The 25907-nt window shown below is 42.1% G+C and overlaps 1 protein-coding gene across 7 annotated transcripts in view; it reads left to right on the top strand.

The window, feature by feature from the left end:
* PTPN2 (protein tyrosine phosphatase non-receptor type 2) overlaps window positions 1–25907 on the top strand; it is a 101014-nt gene that overhangs the window by 6253 nt on the left and 68854 nt on the right. For 6 of the 7 annotated variants that reach the window (XR_009213520.1, XM_032152860.2, XM_032152862.2 and 3 more), the window contains exon 2: window positions 19020–19110. The exons of the other annotated variant lie outside the window; for it this stretch is intronic. Coding sequence is in view for 5 of the 6 variants with exons in the window: in XM_032152860.2 (XP_032008751.1) it covers window positions 19020–19110 (91 nt within the window). In the remaining variant the exon portion in view is untranslated. The remainder of the gene's footprint in view (window positions 1–19019; window positions 19111–25907) is intronic. 7 annotated transcript variants of the gene reach the window in all.

Raw genomic sequence — 25907 nt, 5'->3', positions numbered from 1 at the left:
GCTGCAAGCTCTGCCTCCCGGGTTCACGCCATTCTCCTGCCTCAGCCTCCCGAGTAGCTGGGACTGCAGGCACCCGCCACCACGCCAGGCTAATTTTTTGTATTTTTAGTAGAGACGGGATTTCACCGTGTTAGCCAGGATGGTCTCGATCTCCTGACTTTGTGATCCACCCGCCTCCGCCTCCCAAAGTGCTAGGATTATAGGCGTGAGCCACTGCGCCCAGCCGCCATTTTTCTTTCTTAGGAATTTGTAGTTCAAATATTGTTAGAGAACAATTTTTACCATTTGTGAGTCAGCTAATTTTTAGAAGTCAGATATCAAGTGCACACTGTTCTTCTCGTACTTACTGTGGGGCAGCCAGTTAGGCAGGTGAATCAAAGCTGTCTTATTCTAAAACACTTCACTTGCCTACTAGTTACACATTCTCCTGCCTGCTGTCTAATCTCAGTGCTTTTACATGGTTGCACAAACTCTGAATTCCCTTGAAGATTGGCTGCTCTCTCACACCTTGGAGTCTTCATATGTTGGATATACTCCATGCGTACCATATCTATTTGGGAAACATCTTCAAGACTAGACTCTAGTCTCCTTGGGCAAAGTTAAATGCTCCTCCTTCTCTTATTTCTTAGTTCTCTATATTCTTTTATTAGAGTATGAACCACATTGTTTTGTAACTGTCTACTTGTCTGTTCTGTGTAGCTCTTTGAGGGTGGTCTTTTTTTTCTTCGTTTTCCCACCCCCTACCTGTGGGACCTGAAACATGTTAGATGCTCAGTAAATATTCAGTAAACACAGGAAGACTGTTCCCTTTTAAAATGTCAGCACCTTAGTTTATTCCAAACCCCTCATTTATGGCTGAGGAAACACTGGGCCAATATAGTGTTGTGACTTACCTGATGTTACAATATCTGCTAGTGTCATAACTGGGACTCAAATTCAGTCCTTCTGATTCTTGTTTCAGCACTGCCCTAATTTACCCATGTGACTACCTATAGTGCTTTCTTCTTATGATCTATTTGAGATCAGTGGCACAGAGGGAATCATCTTAATTTTGATGGCTAAGAGGGAGTGGATGTGTTATAATAGGTAGGGTCATTTTGGGACTTGAGGCCTTTAAAACAGTGTCTGGGATCCAGGGATCAGACTTGAAAGGTATTTGCAAATCTCCTGAAACTGCTAAATTTTATGTATGTGTGTTCCCAGGTATTTCGTTTCTAGGTGATTCCGTAGCTTTTGTCAGTTTCTTAGTGGATTTGTCTGTGATCCCTCAAAAGGTAAAGACCACTGCTTGAAGGAAAAGCAGCCTTGGGATGGGTGCCCCAATGGGGAATGTATACCTAGAAATCATATTGTTTTGCCTTTGACATGTGTTTATAGATTACTGATATCTATAATTACGGAAATCCAGATAGTTGCGTTTGTCCCCTAGCTTTTCTAGTTGCCTCTTTTTTGATTTTTTGATTTTAACCAGAATCTTCTTTTTTTCTTGAGAAGGGGTCTCATTCTGTCACCCAGGCTGGAGTGCAGTGGCATGATCATAGGTCACTGCAGACTCCAACTCCTGGCTCGGGTGATCCTTTGCCTCAGCCTCCTGAGAAGCTGGGACTACAGGCACACACCACCATGCCTGACAAATTTCTTCTTTTTTATTGTTGTTGTTGTTGTTGTTCTCATTGACCAGGCTGGTCTGGCCTTGAACTCCCGGCCTCAAGTGATCTGCTCACCTTGGTTTCCCGAAGTGGGAGATTACAGACATGAGCCACCATGCCCAGCCCTTAACCAGAATTTTGTTTTGTTTTGTTTTTTGAAACAGAGTCTCACTCTGTCACCCAGACTGGAGTGCAGTGATGAGATCATGGCTCACTGCACAGATGCGCACCACCATGCTTGGCTAATTTTTTATGTTTTGTAGAGACGGGTTCTCACCATATTGTCCAGACCGGTCTCGAACTTCTGGGCTAAAGCAATCTTCCCCCATCACCCTCCCATAACGCTGGGGAGCCACAGTGCTTGGCCAACCAGAATCTTAAAAGCCCTTTTTACTTTTTCCAGATTGTTACTCTGCAGAGAATTTCTGATTCCCAGTTGGAGAACCGTTATAGCTCTCTCAGTCCCCTGCTGTTCTTTTAGCTGCCTTGTCTTTGTCCTCTTACCTGTCCACTCTGTTCTCCCCTTCTTCCCTTTGGTCCTCAAATAGTCCGGATAAACCAGAGAGATGGACAGATAAGGTCTGGGTACGCGAAATTAAAATTAACATAGTGTGCTCTTCACTTTCTCGAATCAACGTTAGTATGATTTGTTTCCCTTGGAAATCCTCATCTAGATTCTCTACTCTCTATTCCTTAACTTAATGCCCCATTAAGGTAGTTTTTTCTTAATGGAAAGCTGTTGAAAGTCAGAGGATATTTAAACCAACTAATAAACTGGAACTTTTAATAATACCACCCTTACTTTGGATAAGAGTGATTAGCCGTATACTAAATCCTAAATCAGTTTAGCATGTAAAATTTAAGACATAGCAGCTGATAACTGAGGAAGAGATACAGTTCCACAGGCTAACTTTAAAGAATATAAGCTCTCACTCTCCTGAGTAGAAGAAAACTAAACTTTTCTGTTACATTCTTTTTTTTTTCTTGAGACAGAGTTTTACTGTCATCCAGGCTGGAGTGCAGTGGCACGATCTTGGCCCACTGCAACCTCCACCTCCCTGGTTCAAGTGATTCTCCTGCCTCAGCCTCCCAAGTAGCTGGAACTACAGGCATGCGCCCCCACACCCAGCTAATTTTTGTATTTTTAGTAGAGTTGGGGTTTTGCTGTGTTGGCTGGGCCAGTCTTGAACTCCTGACCTCAGGTGATCCACCCACCTTGGCCTCCCAAATTGCTGGGATTACAGGCGTGAGCCACCATGTCCAACCTGTTACATTCTTAATTGGAATAGCATTGCCTTGCAGTGCCATTGTCTGAAACAGCTTTTAAAAATTAACGTAATGCCATTTTAAATGTATTTAAATGTAGTGCCGATTTAATGTTCTATGTATGGTACAGTACTACTAATGGTTCAAGAAGTTGTTTTGACTTAACAGTGAAATCCTTGCTTTTAAAGATCATAGATGCCTTTAGACACCTTTAAGATGAAACATGTTTATGAGAGGAAATGTCCACACAAATACAATCCTCCCCAAACTCAGCATGTGGTTTTAGTAGGTTCATAGGCCCACCTGGTGATCTCTAGGATAAGAAATTGTGGTCAAGAAACTGATTTCAGGGGCCGGGCTGGTGGCTCACACCTGTAATCCCAGCACTGTCTCAAAACAAACGAAGAAACTGGCTCAAGGTTGGATACTTTTCAAACGAAAGGAATGGAGGAAGGGAATGCAATGAATAACTTTTCAAATCCAGTACCTCCGATTTAATATGCTGTTTGCTCTGTCAGTTTCATTTGGTTCATGTCACTGATCATTTATAACCTTTTTTCAAACTACTTTCATTCCCCTGAGGAAAATCTGTACTGAATTATTTTATTTCTTCTTTCACTGTATTTGAACAGTTTTATACTCTGAAAGCTATCGATTTCTCATTACAATTTACTTTATAGTACTTCTAGGAATTCTTCCTGTGGTTTGAGGTAAGGCTACAGGATTCCTAGAATTTGTACCCCTCTAGTCCCAGTAAAGGACCTGGTACATCAGGGTAGCCCTAGAAAGTTGGAGTAACTTCGTAACAGTGGGAACTGCTTCTGTTCTATATGTTTTTTGTGGGTTTTTTGTTTGTTTGTTTGTTTGTTTGTTTTGAGACAGAGTCTTGCTCTGTGGCTCAGGCTGGAATGCTACGGCACAATCTCGGCTTACTGTAACCTCTGCATGCTGAGTTCAAGCGATTCTCCTGCCTCAGCCTCCTCAGTAGCTGGGATTACAGGCGTGCACCACCATGCCCAGCTAATTGTTGTATTTTTAGTAGAGACAGGGTTTCCCCATGTTGGCCAGGCTGGTTTTGAACTCCTGACTTCAAGCGATCCGCCTGCCTCCCTCTCAGAGAGCTGGGATTATAGATATGAGCCAACATGCCTGGCCTACCTCATTCTTTATACTGCAGTAAAGTCCCGGTTGGGCAATAATCTAAACATAAAAGAAATGAAACCATAAAATTATATAAGAAAACAATGGAGAAAATTTTTTGTAATCAACAGAGTGAAAAAGGATTTTTTAATGCCATGTCACAGAAACCTAGAGAAAAAAGTTTAAGTTTGAGTTCATAAAAATTTAAATTTTTGACATGAAAAAATACCATAAAGGTCAAAAGATAACAAAAATTTTTAAATATTTGCAATATATGACAAAAACTGAACTTTCTTAATATGTAAAGAACTCCTACATATCAAAAAGAGAACGGAAATACAAATGGCTTTTAAAAACAATAAAAGCTGTTCACCTTCACAATAATAACAATTTCAAATTATAACTATAATAATACCATTTTTCACCTATCAGACAAAGATGAAAAAGTTTGTTAATATAATTGTGTAGGTGAAGCTCAGGCACTTTCTTATATTATTGGTGACAGTATACATTGATATAGCTTCTTTGAAAGGTTATTCATAGCAGCATTATTTATAATAGCTAAAACCTAGAAATAACCTATGTGTCCCATTATAGATGACTGGCTAAGTAATGAATACTATTAAATTGTTAAAAAGAACTCATCATCTGTATGGAAGTACTTTTAATATGTACTAAGTGAAAAAGCAAAGTGCAAAACAGTATGCTAATATCTGTTTTGCGAGGGTGGGATGGATATGTGGATGGAGGAAGACAGACAGGCAGTCTGGCTTATATATGGATAGAATGTCTCGGAAAATATACAAGGCACTGGTTACAGCTATCACCTAAGGGAAAGGATTGAGGGAAAGGAGAATGTGACTTAACTTTTTCATTATATAACCTTTTGTATGGCTTAATTTTTGCCATGTCCATGTAATCCATATATACATAGGGAGCATACGTATATAAATATATGTAAATATAAGTAAAAAAATATGTATGTGCTGCCGGGCGCGGTGGCTCACGCCTGTAATCCCATCACTTTGGGAGGCCGAGGTGGGTGGATCATGAGGTCAGGAGATTGAGACCATCCTGGCTAACACGGTGAAACCCCGTCTCTACTAAAACCACAAAAAATTAGCCGGGCGTGGTCGCGGGCGCCTGTAGTCCCAGCTACTCAGGAGGCTGAGGCAGGAGAATGGCGTGAACCCGGGAGGCAGAGCTTGCAGTAAGCCAAGATCCCGCCACTGCACTCCAGCCTGGGCAACAGAGCAAAACTCTGTCTCAAAAAAAAAAAAAACTCTCTCTCTCTCTCTCTCTCTCTCTCTGTCTCTCTCTCTCTCTCTCTCTCTATATATATATATAAGCTAAAGTTAAGTACTGGATTCCTATCTGTATCTGCTACCTAACTGCAGTATAATCTTGGAAGTTGAGTCTGTTTTCTCATTTGTAACCACCTCTTAGATAACACACATAAAAGCACATAGCACATGCCTGACACACAGTAGGGTTCAGTGACAGTGAGCTATTTTAGTCTCTAAACTCTCTTCCTCAAAGAGAACTTCTCAAAGAAAAAAAAAATGTAATGAAGAAAAGAACTTACTCCACCAGGGATCTTCTCTCCCCAGCCAGTGGCAGGCATATTAAAGGCTATAAATAAGTGGTTATTTTACCATCCTAAAGTAATGATGTGTCAAAGTATGCAAGATTCTTCATACTTCACTGTGTCCTTTTCTGAGCATCTTTGTAGAGAGTACATGCACAAACATCTGACTAACAAAGGGAACACTTTTCATCATATAATTTAGGATTCACTTAGAGACCTAAAGTATAAAGAAATAAACTTAAGTATGTTAGCCATAAGGAGAAACTCATTATCAATTTGGGATTATCTTAAGGTCCTACTTTATAAAATTAAAATGTAACAGAAGTTTATTCTTTTTCAGTTTCCTAAGTTCTTATTTGCTACTACATCGTAGCAGTTCACGGGAGAATATGGTCTAAAGATGTAATGTTTTCTGTATGCCATACATAGAACAAAGCTATGTATGAAATACTAAAAATATTATTCGACATTATTTAATGAAATATTATAACTATTTCACCCCGATAATGATGGAAATTAAGTTGCAGTAATATAGATTTTTAAAATAAAAACTTCAAAACAGGCACCATGGCTCGTGCCTGTAATACCAACACTTTGGAAGGCCGAGGCAGGCAGATTGATTGAGACCAGGAGTTTGAGACCAGTCTAAGCAACATAGCAAATAAAAATAAAAAATCAGCCAGGCGTGGTGGTGTGCCTGCAGTCCCACCTACTTGGGAGGCTGAGGTGGGGGGATCACTTGAGCCCCTGAAGTCAAAGCTGCAGTGAGCCGTGATCACACCACTGCATTCCAGCCTGAGTGACAAGGCAAGACTTTGTCTCAAAAATATAAGTAAAATAAAATTAAAACTTATTTATTTTTTTGAGACGTCGTCTCTCTGTTGCCCAGGCTGGAGTGTAGTGGCGTGTTCTTGGCTCACCATAACCTCCGCCTCCCGAGTTCAAGCGATTCTCCTGCCTCAGCCTCCCGAGTACCTGGGATTACAGGTACGTGCCACTGCGCCCAGCTAATTTTTGTACTTTTAGTAGAGACAGGGTTTTGCCGTGTTGGCAAGGCTGGTCTCAAACTCCTAATCTCAAGTGATCCGCCTGCCTCGGCCGTGCAAAGTGCTGGGATTACAGGCGTGAGCCATGGCGCCCAGCCTTAAAACTTTAAAATTCAGAATATGAGCCTTTATTTTATAGCTTCACTTGTTAAAACAAATCAGGGGCTGGGTGTGGTGGCTCACGCCTGTAATCCCAGCACTTGGGGAGGCTGAAGCGGGCAGATTACCTGGTCTCAATCTCCCTGACCTCGTGATCCGCCCGCCTCAGCCTCCCAAAGTGCTGGAATTACAAACGTGAGCCACCACGCCCGGCCTGAAGTTTGAATTTTTTAAAAAGAAAGAATTGTTAGGCGTAATTGTGTAAGTAGAGGTAAAAATCGACAGCAAGAAAGGCAGTAGAAAATTATGACAAATGAAGGTGATGGCTCACGCCTGTAATCCCAGCACTTTGGGAGGCCGGTGGGCAGATCACCTGAGGTCAGGAGTTCAAGACCAGCCTGGCTAACATGGTGAAACCCTGTCTCTACTAAAAATACAAAAATTAGCCAGGCGTGGTGGTGCGCGCCTGTAATCCCAGCCACTTGGGACGCTGAGGCAGGAGAATTCGCTTGAACCCCGAGAGGCGGAGGTTGCAGTGAGCTGAGATGGCGCCACTTCACTCCAGTCCCTCCAGTCAGTCCAGACAGAGTGAGACTCAATCTCAAAAAAAAAAAAAAAACTATGACAGATAAGTATAATTTCCCAGGACTATTAAGGTCTTGTAATCCCATGCACTGGAAGCTTTTGTTGTTGTTTTCTGATTTATCATTGAAGTGACCAAAGCGCAGTGGTAAGAACAAGCCTTTGTGATTACTTCACACTAGAGAAGGGTCTTTCCCACATATTTGAGACTTAAGGAATTGATAGGGAACAGTGTAAGCAGCCACACAGGTGTAAGTTAAGAACTGATGTATGTATTCACTTTCTGTAAAGATGACCAAACATATGTTGTTAGACAAATGAAAAATTCACCCCAAGATCATTGAGGGCATGCAAAATAGTATGAGGTAGAGGAAGCTGTAATTCAGGTGTCCAAATACAAGAGCAGGTGGAGAAAAGAAAAGAAGCTGAGAACAGTAAAGAGTTTTTAAAGTTATAACACACAATTGTTAAAATAGAATGTTCAGTACCAACTAGCAGAGTAGATAATGCAGAACACTGAGGTGGCTTGAGAAAAATCTCTCAGAACTCAGGAAAAAGGTGTGAGAAATGAGCGTTAGGAGAGAGAGCACTTCCCCAAGTCTGTGATAGAAGTTCCTGAAAGGGAACAGAGGAGACTGAAGCGAAACTCAATATTAAGCGGCAAGGAAGACTCAAATGGAGAAGCTAACCCAGTTCCGATGAAGACTTGGCACATATCTATAGTGTATTTTTTTTTAAGTCAGCCGAAAGAAAGTTTAAGGTACATCTGAAAGTAAGCAATACAGAAAAATCTTGACAACATCTGAGGACAAAAAAAAGTACTGATATTGTTGAGTGTGAGGCAAAACCTCACTTTCAGTCTTTCTTGAGAAATATTGGCAAAATATGCCCTTGATTGAGGAGTTCCATTTTTATTTCATTTTATTATTTATTTGTTTGTTTGTTTGTTGAGACAGGGTCTCACTCTGTCACCCAGGCTGGAGTGCAGTGGTACAGTCACTGCTCATTGCAGCCTTGACCTCCTGGGCTCAAGCGATCCTCCCAGCTTTGCCTCCCAAGTAGCTGGGACTGCAGGCACACACCACTACGCTTGGCTTTATTTTTATTTATTATTTATTTTTATTTTTATTTTTTGTAGATACGTGGTTTCACCATGTTGCCCAGGCTGGTCTTGAATTCCTGGCCTCAAATGATCCTCCTGCCTTGGACCAGAGTGTTTTTGGTTTGTTTTGTTTGTTTTTTGTTTTTTGCTGTTGTTGTTGGAGTCTCACTCTATCACCCAGGCTGGAGTGCAGTGGCGCGATCTCAGCTCACTGCAACCACTGCCTCCTGGGTTCAAGCAATTCTCCTGCCTCAGTGTCCCGAGTAGCTGGGATTACAGGTGCCCACCACCATACCTGGCTAATTTTTGTATTTTTAGTAGAGATGGGGTTTTACCATGTTGGACAGGCTGGTCTTGAACTGCTGGCCTCAAGCAATTCACCCGCCTTGGCCTCCCAAAATGCTGGTATTACAGGCGTGAGCCACTGCGCCCAGCCTCAAATTTTCTTTATTTAGAGACAGGGTCTCACTGTGTCGCCCAGACTGGAGTGCAGTGGCAGAATCTTGGCTCATTGCAGCTTCAGCCTCCCTGGGCTCCCACCTCAGCCTCCGGAGCAGCTGGGACTACAGGCGCACACCACCATGCCTGGCTAATTTTTATTTTTTTATTTTTTTACCTGCGGGGTTTTGCCATGTTGCTCAGACCGGTCTCGAGCTCCTGACCTCAAACGGATCCTCCTGCTTCAGCCTCCCAAAATGCTGGGATTACAGATGTGAACCACTGCACCTGGCCCCAAGACTTCTATTTTTAAAGGGTTACCAAGGAGGGATGGATGTGGTGGCTCATGCCTTTAATCCTATCACTTCGGGAGGCCAAGGTGGGAGGATCACTTGAGCTCAGCAAATCAACAACAGCCTAGGCAACATGTTGATACCTCATCTCTATTTTTTAAAAAAAGAAGTGCCAAGAAGTTGAAGAAAGTATGTACAATAGTGTTTAAGGATGTTCATCATATTGTTTCTAGTAATTGTGAAGTTTTTGAAATTTAATTGCCGACGGAATTGGGTAAAATAAATGATAGCGTATTCTTTTTTTTTTTTCAGACAAGAGTCTCACTCTGTCGCCCAGGCTGGAGTGTGGTGGCACCATCTCGGCTCACTGCAAGCCCCGCCTCCTGGGTTCACGTCATTCTCCTGCCTCAGCCTCTCGAGTAGCTGGGATTACAGGCGCCTGCCACCATGCCTGGCTAATTTTTGTATTTTTAGTAGAGACGGGGTTTCACCTTGTTAGCCAGGGTGGTCTCCATCTCCTAACCTTGTGATCTGCCCGCCTCGGCCTCCCAAAGTATTGGGATTACAGGCGTGAGCCACCGTGCCCAGCCAATGATAGCATATTCTATAACAAAAGATTTTGCATTTTGTGGTTGCTATGCTCTGAATGTGTGTCCCTCCAAAAATTCATATATTGGAACCTAAATCCTCAATGCAGTAGTATTAAGTGGTGGGGCTTTTGGGAGATGATTAGGTCGTGAGTGCAGAGCCCTCATGAATGGGATTAAAGAGGCGTGAAGGAGCCTGCTTCCCCCTCTACCATGTAAAGATGCAGCAGGAAGGCACCATCTTTGAGGCAAAGAGCAAGCCCTCCCCAGACACCCAGTGTGTTGCCGGCTTGATCTTGGGCTTCTCAGCCACAGAACTGTGAGAAATGTTGTTTATAAATTACCCAGCCTAAGGTATTAATATTTTGTTACAGTAGTCCAAATGGACTAAGACAGTAGTCTTTAAAAATGATGATGGGACTATATTGGCAGGAAAAGAGATCTGTATTGTTTTAGGAGATTAAAGGGGGTATATAAATAATATGCTTGCATAGTCCCATGTTTATTAAAAAAAGAAACATATATCGATTCAACCATAAAGTAAAAAATCCTGGAAATTTAGATTATCCCTGAATCTTGTGGTAGTAGACTTGACTAATTTTCCTTTTGGCTCATCAGTAGAGTCCTAAGTTCTAACAGTGAATATATATTAATTTATTAAAAGGTAAAGATACTGTAGAAGATCTCAGATAAAAAAGGTGAGGGGTGAAGGTATCAGAAATTCAGTGGGCTTCCAGGAAAAAAAAGAAAAAAAAAAAGGTAAAGTTACTTGTTTCTCTCCAAGCAAGTCACACATAAAAACTAAAAGCACTCTGTGGCCATGTAGAGATAAAGAGCTGTATTTGCTTGAACAATCCCCTGAGGCTTAATGTGTAATGAAAAGGTTAAATGATATTTCTTACATTTTTGTTTTGTAATGAGTTTTAGGAATAGTTATGTGAAAATGTAAATATTTTACACTTTAAAAAATAGCAGTTATTTGGAACATTTACTTTTTTTGTTTCTTTTTTTTGTTTTACATAGGGTCTCACTCTGTCACCCTGACTAGAGTGCAGTGGAGTGATCACAGCTCACTGCAGCCTCAACCTCCCAGGCTCAAGTGATCCTCCCACCCCATCCTCCCAAGTAGCTAGGACTACGGGTGTACACCACCACGCCTGGTTAGTTTTTGTATTTTTTGTAGAGGCGGGAATTTTGCCATGTTGGCCAGGCTGGTCTCGAACTCCTGGACTCAAGCGATCCTCCCACCTCAGCCTCCCAGAGTGTTAGGATCACAAGTGTGAACCACCATGTCTGGTCATGTAATTCTTATTTTCTTGTCCATGCCAGTATGTTACGTTGAAAATAAGTACTTCATTATTACACATTTCGTTGATTGAACAAAGCATCAATTTCAACTTTATTTTTTTCGATTTTATTGATATATATATATATATATATATATTTTTTTGATACGGAGTCTCGCTGTGTCGCCCAGGCTGGAGTGCAGTGGTGCAATCTTGGCTCATTGCAAGCTCTGCCTCCCGGGTTCATGCCATTCTCTTGCCTCAGCCTTCCAAGTAGCTGGGGCTACAGGTGCCCACCACTATGCCCGGCTAATTTTTTGTATTTTTTAGTAGAGATGAAGTTTCACCATGTTAGCCAGGATGGTCTCTATCTGACCTCGTGATCTGCCTGCTTCGGCCTCCTAAAGTGCTGGGATTACAGGCGTGAGCCGCCACGCCTGGCCAAGATATATTTCACATACCATAAAATTCACCTAAAAGGTACAGTTTAGTGGTTTTTAGTATATTCACAGCTGTGGAACTAAATCTTAATTTCAGAATATTTTCAAAACCCCAAGGAGAGATTGAGTACATACAGGTATTCCCCATTCTCACCCACATCCCAGCCCCTGACAACCACTAATCTACTTTCTGTCTCCAGATTTCCCTGTCCTGGTCTCATACCATGTGTAGTCTTTTGTATCTGTCTTTTTGTTTTGTTTTGTTTTGTTTTTGAGACGAGTCTCGTTCTGTTGCCTAGGCTGGAGTGCAGTGGTGCGATCTCGGCTCACTGCAAGCTCCTCCTCCCGAGTTCACGCCATTCTCCTGCCTCAGCCTCCCAAGTAGCTGGGACTACAGGCACCTGCCACCACGTCCAGCTAATTTTTTGTATTTTTAGTAGAGATGGGGTTTCACCATGTTAGCCAGGATGGTCTTGATCTCCTGACCTCGTGATCCACCTGCGTCAGCCTCCCAAAGTGCTAGCGTTACAGGCGTTAGCCACCACGCCTGGCTGGTTTCTTTAACTTAGCATAATGTTTTAAAGTTTCATCTGTGTTGTATGTATCATTACTTTGTTTCTTCTTATAAGTTAGTAAAATTCTATTATATAGATAATATACCATTTTGTTTATCCATTCATCAATTGATGGACAAATGATTGTTTTACTTTTAGCTATTATTAAAAGTGCTACCATGAACATATGTGTCCAAGTTTTTGTGTGAACATATGCATTCGTTTCTCTTGGGTATGTGCCTTGGAGTAGAATAGCTAGTTCATATGTTAACTCTTTGTTCAGCATTTGTTTTTCTAAAGTGGCTACATCATTTTAACCTTTGGTTTTTTGTTTTTGTTTTTTTTTTTCTTGGGAGTGGAGTGGGGCTGGAGTGCAGTGGCGTGATCTCGGCTCACTGCAACCTCCGCCTCCTGGGTTCAAGCAATTCTCGTTCCTCAGCCTTCCGAGTAGCTGGGACTACAGGCGCAAGCCATGACACCCAGCTCACTGTTTTTATTTTAGTAGAGACAGGGTTTCACCATGTTGCCCAGGCTGGTCTCAAACTCCTGAGCTCAGGCAATCTGCCCGCTTTAGTGGGATTTCACCGTGTTGACCAGGCTGGTCTCAAACACCTGACCTCAGGCGATCCACCCACCTCGGCCTTCCAAAGTGCTAGGATTATGGGCATGAGCCACTGTGCCCAGCCTCTTTTTTTTTTTTTTTTTTTTTTTAATATATATAAAGACAGAGTCTTGCTCTGTTGCCCAGGCTGGAGTGCGGTGGTGTGATCACGGCTTACTGCAGCTTTGACCTCCTGAGCTCAAGTGATCCTCCCACGGAGCTGGGACCACAGACGTGTAGCACCATGCCTTGCTAATTTTAAAATTTTTTAATAGAGATGGGGGTCTCTCTGTGTTGCCCAGACTGGTCTCAAGTGATTCTCCTGCCTCAGCCTCCCAAAGTATTGGGATTACAGGCATGACTCACAGCACCTGGCCTCAGTTTCTTTCCAGACCATCCTATAACACCAAGTTAGTTTGAGGATTCTATGAATGTCTGCTTAAAGATGACCTTCTGAATTTTGTGATTCTCTTGAAAGGCTTGTTGCAATGAAAAACAAAGTATAATGATGACTTTATGTAAAGTATACTTTTGGAATTTCTTAAGCAGTAGTCCTGAGACTTTTGAGAGTCCCTGTATTTAAACAGTACCATTTAGGCACAGTTACTGCTTATGAAATGAAGAGTAGCTAGATGAATATAAAAAATCTTACTCTTACATTTCAACCCACCATTATTTGAGCCCAGCAAAATTATTTCTATAGTAGAATCAGTTTAGTTCCTTATTTTAAGCCATACATATATATGAAGACATATAGATATCTCTCTCAAAGTAAATTTCAAAAGGGATTAAATGTTACTATGTGAAAATATTAGGAGGTGAAATAATAGGAGAAAGTAAACACATTGAAAGTAGGTATGTTCAGGCTGGGTGCGGTGGCTCATGCCTGTAATCCCAGCACTTTGGGAGGCTGAGGCGGGCAGATCACGAGGTCAGGAGATCGAGACCATCCTGGCTAACATGGTGAAACCCCGTCTCTACTAAAAATACAAAAAAAAAAAATTAGCCGGGCGTGGTGGTGGGCACTTGTAGTCCCAGCTACTCGGGAGGCTGAGGCAGGAGAATCGATTTAACCCAGGAGGCTGAGGTTACAGTGAGCCGAGATCGCACCACTGCACCCTAGCCTGGCAACAGAGCAAGACTCTGTCTCAAAAAAAAAAAAAAAAAGGAAAGTAGGTATGTTTCGAATTTAAAATCTTTGGGCATGGAGATAAGCTATAAGGCCATTAATTAGAATGGACCATTTCATAATGTTCCAAAAATTAGACTACTATGGAAAAAGGTCTTAATGTAGGCAATGCACATGTGTGTTTAAATTTCAAATACAGCTAAGGAGCTAAGTGGATTTTCTTTTTTTTTTTTTTTTTTACTAAATAGCATGTATTAATAATAGCTCAGTTCCATTTACTGATTTGTTCATCCTTTGTTTATGTCATGTATTATCTTTCCAAGAGATTGTGAGTTTATGCTACTACCAATTTGGTATGAGGGCCTGTTTTTAAAAGAGCTGCATGATACTCAGTTGGATGTACCACGATTTATTCAACTAGTCTTTTCTTTGTCATTAGACATTTAGTTTATTGAAAGCCTTTCAACGTTGTAAGTAACTGTCAAAGATATCTTTGTGCTATGAGTTGCCTACATTTTGGATCATTGCCACTAAGAAAGAAATTAACTAGTGACTCAATTATTCCTTGCTTTTTTTGAGCAAAAATCATATTAAAAATAATTAGATTTAAAATTTTTGGTTAAATTATACTTTAAAGCAAAGATCCTTGCCATTTAGATGTAGTTTTGATTAAAGGTGTGGTTTGGTATTAAATGAGAACGGTGGTTCTGAACTGCGTGTTGGTGGGGGATATATTCGTGATGGATTTTGCTGTCGAAGGACATTTGGCAATGCCTGGGGAGATTTTTGGTTGTTACAGATGCAGGGACGGGTGCCACTGACATCTGATGGGTAGAGGCCAGGGATGCTGCTGCTAAACATCCTGCAATACACAAGACAGTCCCCACTTGCCCCCCCCTCAAAAAAAAAAATTAGCCAGCCTAAAATGTCAGTAGTGCTGAGGCTGAGAAACCTTGGATTAACAGGTTTCACTGCTGATGGGAAACTTTTTTTTTTTTTTTTTTAACAGGGCCTTACTCTGTTGCCCAGGCTAGAGTGCAGTGGCAGGATCCTAGCTCACTACAGTCTTGAACTCCTGGGTTCAAGCAATCCTCCTGCCTCTGCCTCCCAAGAAGCTGGAACTACACATGCACACCACCATCCCCAGCTAATTAAAAAAAATTTTTGGCACAGCTGGTGTCTCACTGTGTTGCCCAGGCTGGTCTCAAACTCCTACCTTCAAGTGATCCTTCCACCTGGGCCTCGCAAAGCACCAGGATTGCAGGTGTCAAGCCACTGTGCCCAGAGGGAAACATTCGGAATCTGTGATAGAAGGGGAAAGTTTTAGCTCCAGAACACAAGTAGAGCTGGCTTTGCCTTATGTGATAGACCTAGTGAATAGCTCAGCTGTCTGCTTTCCTAATGCCGTTTAGACAGGCACTATATATTTTATTGCTTATGCAATGTGCTTATAAAATTATTTATTTTTGTGTCTTGGGTATTCCTGAAAATGCCTCATCAGTGTCAGATCTAGTTGTTGTTGAGATTTGGTTTTGCTGCGTATATTAGTTACAGACCTGATTTAGCTACGTGGGAAAGAAAATTAATCAACAGCTGATTTAACAAGTAAGAGTTTATGTTTCTCATGTGATATGAATTCTGGAGAGAGACTTCAGGGCTGTTACTGTGGCTTCTTGATGTCATCCATGACTCAATGCTGGTATTTCTGCTTACCTTTCTTAGGAATGTGCATTTTACCTTGTTGTCACAGGATGGCTCCTGCCTGTTCCCACCCCTCACCCCCGACAGCAAAACCTGCGTTCCAGGCAGGCAGCAGTGAGGACAAAGGTACCTGGAGCCAGTCCTCTTTGTCAACATTTTACTGCAGCCCAACCCAGTGGTTTCTGCTTATTCCCATTGGCCAGACTGTCACAGGACCTTAGAGGCTGGGACAAATAGTTTTCAGCTGGGCTCATTGTGGTCCGAAAACAAAAGCAGATACCTTTAGTAAGAAAGAAAGGATATTGGGGCTGGGTGCAGTGGCTCACGCCTGTAATTCCAGCACTTTGGGAGGCTGAGGCGGGTGGATCACTTAAGGTCAGGAGTTCGAGACCAGCCTGGCCAACAGAGTGAAACTCCGTCCCTACTAGAAATACAAAAATTAGCCAGGCATGGTGGCACATGCCTGTAATCCCAGCTAGTCAAGAGGCTGAGACAGGAGAATCTCTTGAACCCGGGAGGCAGAGGTTGCAGTGAGCTGAGATTACACCACTGCACTCCAGCCTGGACAACAGAGTAAGACTCTGCCTCAAAAAAAAAAAAGAAAAAGAAAGAGAAAGAGGATATTAGAATAAACAGCTAATATGCACCTCTGGGAGCTGCTTTTTGAAATATTGGTTCTTCTAAGTTCACTGAAATTTTTTTTTTAAAGTAGAACAATATTGGAGATTCGAAAGAATGGACTCAATGCAAGAGATCTTATTAGCTGAGAAAATGTATTTGTGTTATGAATGTATTTCTTTACCCCAATAACTTGGCTGTTGTACTGTGTTTTGTAAATTTTAAATCTCCCTACCACTATACTGGGGGCCTTACCCTCTTTTATGTAGTGCACACAAAGAAATGTGTTTCTCTGGGCTAAAAATAGAAATCTGCACCTGACAGATGGCCTTAAGTGTGGAGAATGGGTGTGTATGTATCACAGAAGTGGAAGAAGTGGAGGGAGTCCTGCTCTGCCTGTTGTTTTAAGCCTGCCCTCCCTGCAAATCTATATCTTTCCTATACACTAGTAATGGCCAATAGGTTTTTTTGTTGTTGTTTTAATCCCATTTACAGTAGCGACAAAACCTATCAGATATCTAAGAAGAAACCTTTATCATACATTTATGCTAACCTTTAGCATACCTTTATGAAGAAAACTACAAATTACTTAAAATATCATGAACTACAGTGCAAATGGGGAGAATAAATAGGGGACAACTTGCCTTCCAGATACATTGATTACAAAGCTGTAGTAACTAAAATTTGATACTGTCTCAAGGGCAAGCAAATGCTCTGTGAAGTAGAATGAGGATCTAGAAACAGATTCCTGTGTGTGCTGAAACTTGGTTTATGATAGAGCAGGTGTTACTGATTAATGCAGAAACCAATAAATGGTATTAAGTCAATTAACTTTCCATTTGGAAGGGATAAAATTAAATTTCTCTTCCATGTTGCAGGCTAATAACAGTGTCTTATATCTTGCAAAAGTACTCTTACCAGTCCATTCACTTCCAGAAAAATGGAGAAGTTTCATATTAGAAATTTGTGCATCATGTTCCATAAATAAAAACTTCAGATACTCGGCTGACGGTGATGGCTCAAACCTGTAATCCCAGCACTTTGGGAGGCTGAGGCAGGTAGATCACTTGAGCCCAGGTGTTCGAGACCAGCCTGGGCAAAAAGTGAGCCTCTATCTCTATAAAAACAAATAAACAAAATGGCACCTAACTTTTAAGATGCTTTTTCTTACATGCGATAATGTGAGCAAAAGCACAGTTTAATTTTTGCTATTAAAACATGCTTTCTTTTTGGTTTCTGTTACATTTCTGTATTTACTTGAATTCTTAGAACACCGTTTCCTGGGAGATCAAACCTGGCCATTCTGGATACATCAGTAGTGAGAGCTTAGTGTGGACATAGCCTTACAGAATGTCTTCCACGTTGAAATGCAGAGAACCCGAAGGCACCTGGGATGAGCCTCAGGCCTGCTGGTTGTTGCAGTGGCGCAATCTCAGCTCACTGCAGTCTCCGCCTCCTGGGTTAAAGTGATTCTCATGCTTCAGCCTCCTGAGTAGCTGGGATTACAGGCGCTCGTCACCAGGCCTGGCTAAGTTTTGTTTTGTTTTGCTTTTTCTGCCTCACTCTGTCACCCAGGCTAGAGCACAGTGGTGCGACCTTGGCTCACTGCAACCTCAGCCACCCGGTTTCAAGCGATTCTTCTGCCTCAGCCTCCTGAGTAGCTGGGATTACAGGTGCCTGCCATCGCGCCTGGCTAATTTTTGCAGTTTCAGTAGAGACGAGGTTTCACCATCTTGGCCAGGCTGGTCTTGAACTCCTGACCTCGTGATCCACCCGCCTCGGCCTCCCAAAGTGCTGGGATTACAGCCGTGAGCCACCGCGCGCAAGGCCTAATTTTTGTATTTTTTTGGGTTTTTTTTTTTTTTTGATAGAATCTCGCTCTGTCACCCAGACTGGAGTGCAATGGCACGATCTCAGCTCACTGCAACCTCCACCTCCCGGGTTCAAGCAGTTCTCCTGCCTCAGCCTCCCGAGTAGCTGGGATTAACAGGCACCCATCACCACGCGTAGCTGATTTTTTGTGTATTTAGTAGAGATGGGGTTTCGCCATGTTGGCCAGGTTGGTCTCGAACTCCTGACCTCAGGTGATCCCCCGCCTCGGCCTCCCAAAGTGCTGGGATTACAGGTGTGAGCCACCGCACCTGGCCAAATTTTTGTATTTTTAATAGAGCTGGGGTTTCACAATGTTGGCCAGGCTGATCTCCAACTCCTGACCTCAGGTGATCCGCCTACCTCGGCCTCCCAAAGTGTTGGGATTACAGGCGTGAGCCACTGCGCCAGGCTTGTTGCTGAACATTTATGGCTCTAGAAATAATTTTTTTTTTTAAGGAGAAGTAATGACAAACATGATAGAAATAAAATTTGAGGATATTTCTGGGTTCAAAATAAAGTAACAGTTAAATAGCATGAACATGAAGAAATAAATATTTTCAGGCAGAAACTACAAAATTTAGGTAGATGCTATGAGTTTTAGTCAGAATTTGAATATGATGTGGCTGACCATAGATACTTCCATTGCATTAATTCTGCTTCATAAGGTGTTTGATGCTTGCTTGTAGGTGTTGAATAGAGCCTAATTAGCAGTAAGTAAACAGATCTAGAGCACAGACTTTGGCATCTGAAGGACCTTGCTTCAATCCTGGGACTGCCACTTACTAGCTATGGGATCTTTGGTGGATTTTTAACCTTTGAAAGCCTTTCGTCCCTCACAGGTAAAATGGGGAAGAAAATCGTTTCCATTAGTATTGTGAGGATTAAATGATTAATCGATGTAAACAATGTGCTTTCCATAGTACTTGGCATATCATAAGTGCTTCATGTTATTTTACACTGGCTGGGAAGATATGTTTTGCTGTGGAGAATTTAAGAGGGATATTAAAATATATTTTTGTTATTTTAAGGAAATTCGAAATGAGTCCCATGACTATCCTCATAGAGTGGCCAAGTTTCCAGAAAACAGAAATCGAAACAGATACAGAGATGTAAGCCCGTGTAAGTACTTGTGGGTGTGTGTGCATGTGTATTTTTTGGTTTGTTTTAGGAGACAGGATGTAGTGAAAAGGAGGGCTTGGGGTCAGTGTTGATAAATACAGTAATTTTTTTCCTATTTACATAAGACACATTCTTTAAATAAGAATTTAAAGGTGTAGAATAGTAGAAGGAAAAATAATTACCCATAATTATTTCATCCTTCAAACATAGGCACCATTATTTTGGTGTATTTCCCACAACCTGTTTTTCTTATGCACAGTTTTTCTTTCTTTAAAATAATTGTAATTATAGATGTCTATATAATATCCATATGTATTTCTTTCTCATATCATTCCATGGCCTTTGTAAGTTTTGCTTAAAATAGTTATTGGCGTAGTTTGGTTTTTTTTGCTTCCCCAAGTTATAAGAGTAGTATGTACTCGCTGTAGAAAACTTAGAAAACAGAGAAAAGTATAAGGAACAAACTTATTTAAAAATAAATAACTTGGGTTTATATTCTTTGGAGTTTTTAAAAATAAACATGCATTTTAAACGGAAAATTAGAATCTTGCCACATACTCATTTGTAGCTCTTTTCTTAGCAGTACATTGTAAACTTTTTTTTATTATAAACACAATTTTTAATTGCTTTGACAGTGGCTTTGGATATACCACTCTTTTGCATAAGTTCTCCTGTTGTCGGACATTTAAATTATGATGTATACACATACGCGCGCGCACACACACACACACAATTGCGTGAACAATTATAATACTAGAGTTCTTTGGTGTATTCATCATGCAGTGATTTTATTTTTTGTTCTGATTCATGCAGCTTATTCAGATATTAAATTGGGCCTCCTTCCTGCTTCAGCATGTTTCCCTATGTTTGACTTTAGTGGGCTAAACATAGGTTTTCTCTTTAGGGCTCCTTGTTAGTAGGGACTTGAAAAACAGTATCAGATTGATCACGTTCTGGTTTTTGCTTGTTTCTGGTTGTTCCCCTGTTGACTAGGGTATGGTGCTGCCTGCTGAGATCTCTTGTGTAGGTTGAACCATTTCACTCTGTTCAAGGACACAGACTGTATACCTTTATGTACATTGTAGTCATTGGTTATAGATAAGATATTTAGGGTCTGGATGTACCACTGAAAAATCCATCAATTACTGAAAAAAAATCCTTATTTTTATTCTTACATGAATAGAATGTTTTTCTCATGTTGACCAAATACATTTCCAAGAAGGGTGTATTGGCTGATTTTGGGCAAATCAAATGAGAAGCAGTCTCTCAAAATATTTCATGTTTGTTATAAATTACTATTAAATGCTATGTTTCTCTTACATGCTTTTTTCTTTACTACCAGTTAGAAGTGTTCTTAAAGATAAGTAGCTAGAAGAGTGGTTTTCCATTTTCTTCAGTTGCAGCACACTTGAAGATATGACCCACTTCCTCCAAAACATGTGGCTCATCACGGTGGCAGTTCCGGTGTGGGTGTGCGTTCAGGGAATAGCAGGTGTGGGCAGTAATTCTGATACTTAGGTGCCCTTCCCCTGCCTCCAGATCTCTGATTGAGAATCACTGAGCTGCAGAGAATAATTCTCTAATGTTACCATGAGTTTTGAAGACAGTATTTTCCAGTTGTACACCTTGCTTTTGATTTTGAAAATTGTAGATTTGGATGCAGTTGTAAGAAATAATACAGAAAGATCGAGTATACCCCTCACCTAGTTTCCCCCAGTGGTAACATCTTGCGTAACTACAGTCCAATATCACATCTGGGAACCTGAAACAATACAGTCCATCCAGGTTTCACCAGTTTTACATGCACTTGTTTGTGTGTGTGTGTAAGTTCTGTGCAGTTTTATCACTTGTAGATTCCTGGGATCACCACCACAGTCTGGATGCAAACCAGTGAAGCATTCCCATCAGAGGGTCACTTGCACTGCCTTTCTGGGGCCACAGTCCTCTTGCTTGCATCCTCCTTCCCTAACCTGGTGTTGCCTTTAATTTTTATATATTTGTTGTAATTGCAATTATTGGATGCACTACATTTGAGTCCCCTAATTCGTTTTATCAAATTGATCTAAATGGGATTTTTTTTTTTTTTTTTTTGAGAGGGTGTCTCACTCTGTTACCCAGGCTGGAGTGCAGTGGCGTGATCTTGGCTCACTGCAAACCCCTGCCTCCTGGATTCAAGCGATTCTCCTGCCTCAGCCTCCCAAGTAGCTGGGATTATAGGCATGCACCACCATGCCCGGCTTATTTTTGTATTTTTAGTAGAGATGGAGTTTCACCATGTTGGCCAGGCTGGTCTCGAACTCCTTACCTCAAGTGATCCACCTGCTTCAGTCTCCCAAAGTGCTGGGATTATAGTCATGAGCCACCATGCCCAGCTGATAATTTTTTTTTAATTGGAATTGAGACATTTTATTTTAAAGTAAAAACATTTGTAACTTAAGTTATCCTCAAGTATATACATCAATAAAACTCTTATGATTTGTCTCCTCAGCTTTTAGACTTAATGTTGTATACCTGTAGTTGAAGGCTGCAGGGAGACGCTCTTTAAAATGTGCGTTATCAGGCCTCCCTCCATCATCATTGGGACCAGGCTCTTCCTGTATGCCTTCTCATTGAAAAGCACCTTAGCCTTGAGAGAACCGAGCTTCCCTCCTGCGGACCATGCAGTGGTTGTCCTCTGGAGCTGTGCTCTGCTGGGAGCAGCCCCCAGTGCATGTTCTCCCTACTCTTCTTCTTCTTTGCCCCCTCCCTCCCCACACATGCCTCCCTCCCCACACACGCCTCCCTAGTAAGCCATGTTCTCCTGATCTCTCAGATGGAGACTGCTCATTCTTGCTTCTCACGTAGCCACAGGATTTTCTAGTCTGAGCCAGTACGCTTCAGCCTGCAAATGGAAATGATCTCTTCCAAGGCCTGTGCTGGTCAGCACATCCCCACACCGCCCTGGTGCCTCTCCTCTCCTGACTTCAGTCATTCACTGTCTTTCTCCTTACCCTCTCCTTCCCACCTTCCTCATCCTGGGTGACTTCGTGTCTCTGGGAAAGAACTACGGCTCATTGTGCTAGAGTTCCTAGATCTGTTCAGCTCCACTGACGTTGACCTTTAGTCATCTTCACCTCTGAAATCTGAAACTGCTGCCTTGAGGGCTACTTTCTGTCACTCCAGCTTTCACTTGCTTACTCCCACTGTACCTGCTCTTTGACTTCAGCAGGATCTTTAGTTGACTTTTTCATGTATTGTGACGTTGGAAATGTATTGAATTGAAATTTCGATTAAAAAATGTAGTGAAGCAAATTACTTCGTCCTCTAACCTAACTATTAATAACTTTCTTGCTGTTTTTATATTTAAAAAATAACTGGATTTTTTAGTTCCACCATTTTGTGAAGCTCCAACTTAGGAAAAATCAGTCATTCGTCCTCTCTGCCCTTTGGGCAAATGAGCGTGTGCCTTGGGTGGACTCCGGTGTTAGGTGGGCTTGGGGGTGCCTTGCTGTCCTCACGCCCTCGTCAGCCCCACTGGCACCCTGCTCCAGCTCTGCACCGAGTAAATCATCTCTCAGAGCTCCTCACCATGCTCAGAATATCGTCCTGCTTTCAATTCTACAGATAAAAGTTGTAAAAATCAGGAAACACCACCTTAGCTTCATGTTCTGTCACCTGGAAACTCACTTTCTTTTGCCCCTATCCTTCCCTAAAGTCCCAGGAGAGAAGCCTCCCCTCCCTCTGTCCTAGCCGAATCCTTCGTCCCCATCCTCTTCATGGGCCCTGCTCTTCGTCATCACTGCTTTTTGTGTTTTCAGCCTCTTTCTATCTCATAACTTCTCTTTTGTATAAATGTGGTTCGCTCTCTTTTGTCTCAACCCTTATATCCCATCCCAGCCCCCACTTCCTTTCTTACCTACATGGATGGACATCTCTTACCTATATACAGGCTTAAAAGAATCAATGTGCCATTTGTCTCTCCATCCTCCCCACCATGCACACTTCAGCCCATGCTTCTTCCCCAGACTCCCCACTGAAACTTATTCTAAAAGCACTGTAGCTGTAGTTATCAAATGCAACGAGAGACTTTCCACTGGTTTCTTTCTCTGTGACTTTTGACATTATTCTCCTGCCTCAGCCTCCCGAGTAGCTGGGATTACAGGCATGCACCACCACCCCCGGCTAATTTTTGTAATTTTAGTAGAAACAGTGTTTCACCATGTTGGCCAGGCTGGTCTCGAACTCCTGATGTCAAGTGATTGGCCCACCTCGGCCTCTCAAAGTGCTAGGATTGCAAGTGTGAGCCACTGTGCCTAGCCGACTGTGCCTTTTTTCCTAACCCTGTAATTTTTCTGATTTTCCTCTTTGGCCGCTCCCCTATTTTCAGGGTGTCTCCTCCTCACTTTGCCTTTATTTCTTCAGGAGTCTGTTTCTCTCTCCTTCTCACTGTAACACTTGGATGAATGATCTCATCTGCTGTGGGCCTAGTTTCCATCTCTGCTTATGACCCTGAATCTCATCTGCAGTCTTGGACTTTTCTGTCTACAGGTCTGTGTATCCAAGTCATCATCTCTGTCTGGGTGTCCTGTAGCCACCTCAGACTCAGTATGTCTGCACACTGAGTGAGTGTTCCTCCCTGACACCCTTTACTGGCTTTAGCCCCACACCTGCCTTTTCTCCTTTTCACCATGTTTATAAGTGGTGCCATTATTTACACATTTTCTGAAGCCAGAAACAGATTCTTCCCTCATTCATCTCTCACGTCACTAAATAATACTAATTTCCATTTCCATGATGTATTTCTATTTCTTTTTTTTTTTTCTTTTCTTTCTTCCTTTTTTTTTTTTTTTTTTTTTTTTTGAGGCAGGGTCTGGCTCTGTCACTCAGGCTGCAGTGCAGTGGCACCGTCTTGGCTCACTGCAACCTCTGCCTCCCAGGCTCAGGTGATTCTCCCACCTCAGCCTCCTGAGTAGCTGGGACTACGGGTGCATGCTGCCATGCTGAGCTAGTTTTTCAGATTTTTTTTTTTTTTTTTTTTTTTTTTGAGACGGAGTCTCGCTCTATCACCCAGGCTGGAGTGCAGTGGCGCAATCTCGGAAGCTCACTTCAGACAATCGCCTCCGGGTTCACGTAATTCTCCTGCCTCAGCCTCCCCGAGTGTATGGGACTACAGGCGCCCGCCACCGCGCCCGGCTAATTTTTTGTATTTTTAGTAGAGACGGGGTTTCACCGTGGTCTCGATCTCCTGACGTCGTGATCCGCCCGCCTCGGCCTCCCAAAGTGCTGGGATTACAAGCGTGAGCCACCGCGCCCGGCCTAGTTTTTCAGATTTTTTGTAGAGATGGGGTTTCATCATGTTGCCCAGGCTGGTCTCAAACTCCTGGACTCGTGTAGTCCACCTGCCCCAACCTCCTGATGTGTTGGGATTACAGGTGTGAGGCACCGTGCTCAGCCTCCATAATGTATTTCAAATCTGTTTTCTTCTCTGTTCACATTGGCTTGGTTCAGGCCCTACTATGCTTTTCCTCATCGTTACAGTAGCCTCCAAACCAGTCTCCTTGTTTCCCTTCTGTTCCCACTTCAGTCCATTTTCATGGTATCTGGAATAATCTTTGTATAATGTAAGTGTGTTTTCCACTCCCCTCTCTAATAGTGCTGCACAATTTTTATGAAAAAGTTAAACTTCTTTAGCATTATCCTACTGGGCTTTTTGGAGATTGACCCCTTTACACACCTCTCTAAATCTTTTCTAGCCATTTTCCTAGAAATTATTCATTTCAGTAAAACTGAATCACTTGGAGTTCTTCTAGCGTGACTGCTTTTTAATACTTCAGTGGCTTCAAATATGTCATTCCCTTTTTGAAATATTCTTCCCCTCCTCTCTCTGACCCATCTCAGTCAAAGTTCTCCTTCTGCAAATACCAGCTCAACAGCCTCTTTCCCGTGAGTGGTAGTCTCATCCATTGGAGGTGGTGGTTCTCATTCACTAAGTCCAGAGGGGCTCAAGAATGTGTATTTTTAAAAAGCTGGGATGGTGTTGATGTACCTTTTCCAACTGATAGTCATTATGTCATTTAAAAATGTGTTTCTGGCTGGGTGCTGTGGCTCATGCTTATAATCCCAACACTTTGGAAGGCTGAGGTAGGAGATTGCTTAAGGCCAGGAGTTTGAGACCAGCCTGGGCAACATAGTGAGACCCCATCGCTACAAAGAATTTTTTTTTAATTATCTGGGACATGGTGATGCATGCCTGTAGTCCCAGCTATTCGGGAGGCTGGGGCAGGAGGATCACTTGAGACGATTAATTTGAAGATGCAGTGAGTTGCAATGGCACCAGTGCACTCCAGCTTGGGTGACAGAGCAAGACTGTCTCTAAAAATTTTTTTAAATGCATTTCTATATATAGTACTTGACAGTTGTTGATTTGGTTCAGAAAACATTTGTTGAAAACCAGCTACGTGTTTGATACTATGCTATGTATCGAATAATTTACGGTATACTTGAGGAGATTAACACATAAGCATGTTACAGATATTGTAAGATACGACAGTGCATCGATGGAGCTGAGAAGAGGCTCTGCCCAAGGAGGCAGGGACGGCTTTTAAGAAAAAGAATGGTAGCCCAAGCTAGGTAAATAAAGGGGAATGGAAAAATAATTTTTTAAAAATTCAGAGTCCCAGATCTTTCTTTTCTAGATTTGGATTCAGCCGGTCTGGAAATGTTTATTTTTAAACAATCTTACATCATTCTTTTACACTCACCATGGCACCACTCCTCAGACTGACATATGGAAACTACATTTGGAGTTCTGAATACGA

The sequence above is a fragment of the Hylobates moloch genome, unplaced genomic scaffold, assembly GCF_009828535.3.
Source record: "Hylobates moloch isolate HMO894 unplaced genomic scaffold, HMol_V3 SCAFFOLD_5, whole genome shotgun sequence".
Classification (NCBI taxonomy): Eukaryota; Metazoa; Chordata; class Mammalia; order Primates; family Hylobatidae; genus Hylobates; species Hylobates moloch.
The sequence above is the reverse complement of the archived record's forward strand: the minus strand, read 5'-3'. Positions and strand labels throughout refer to the sequence as shown.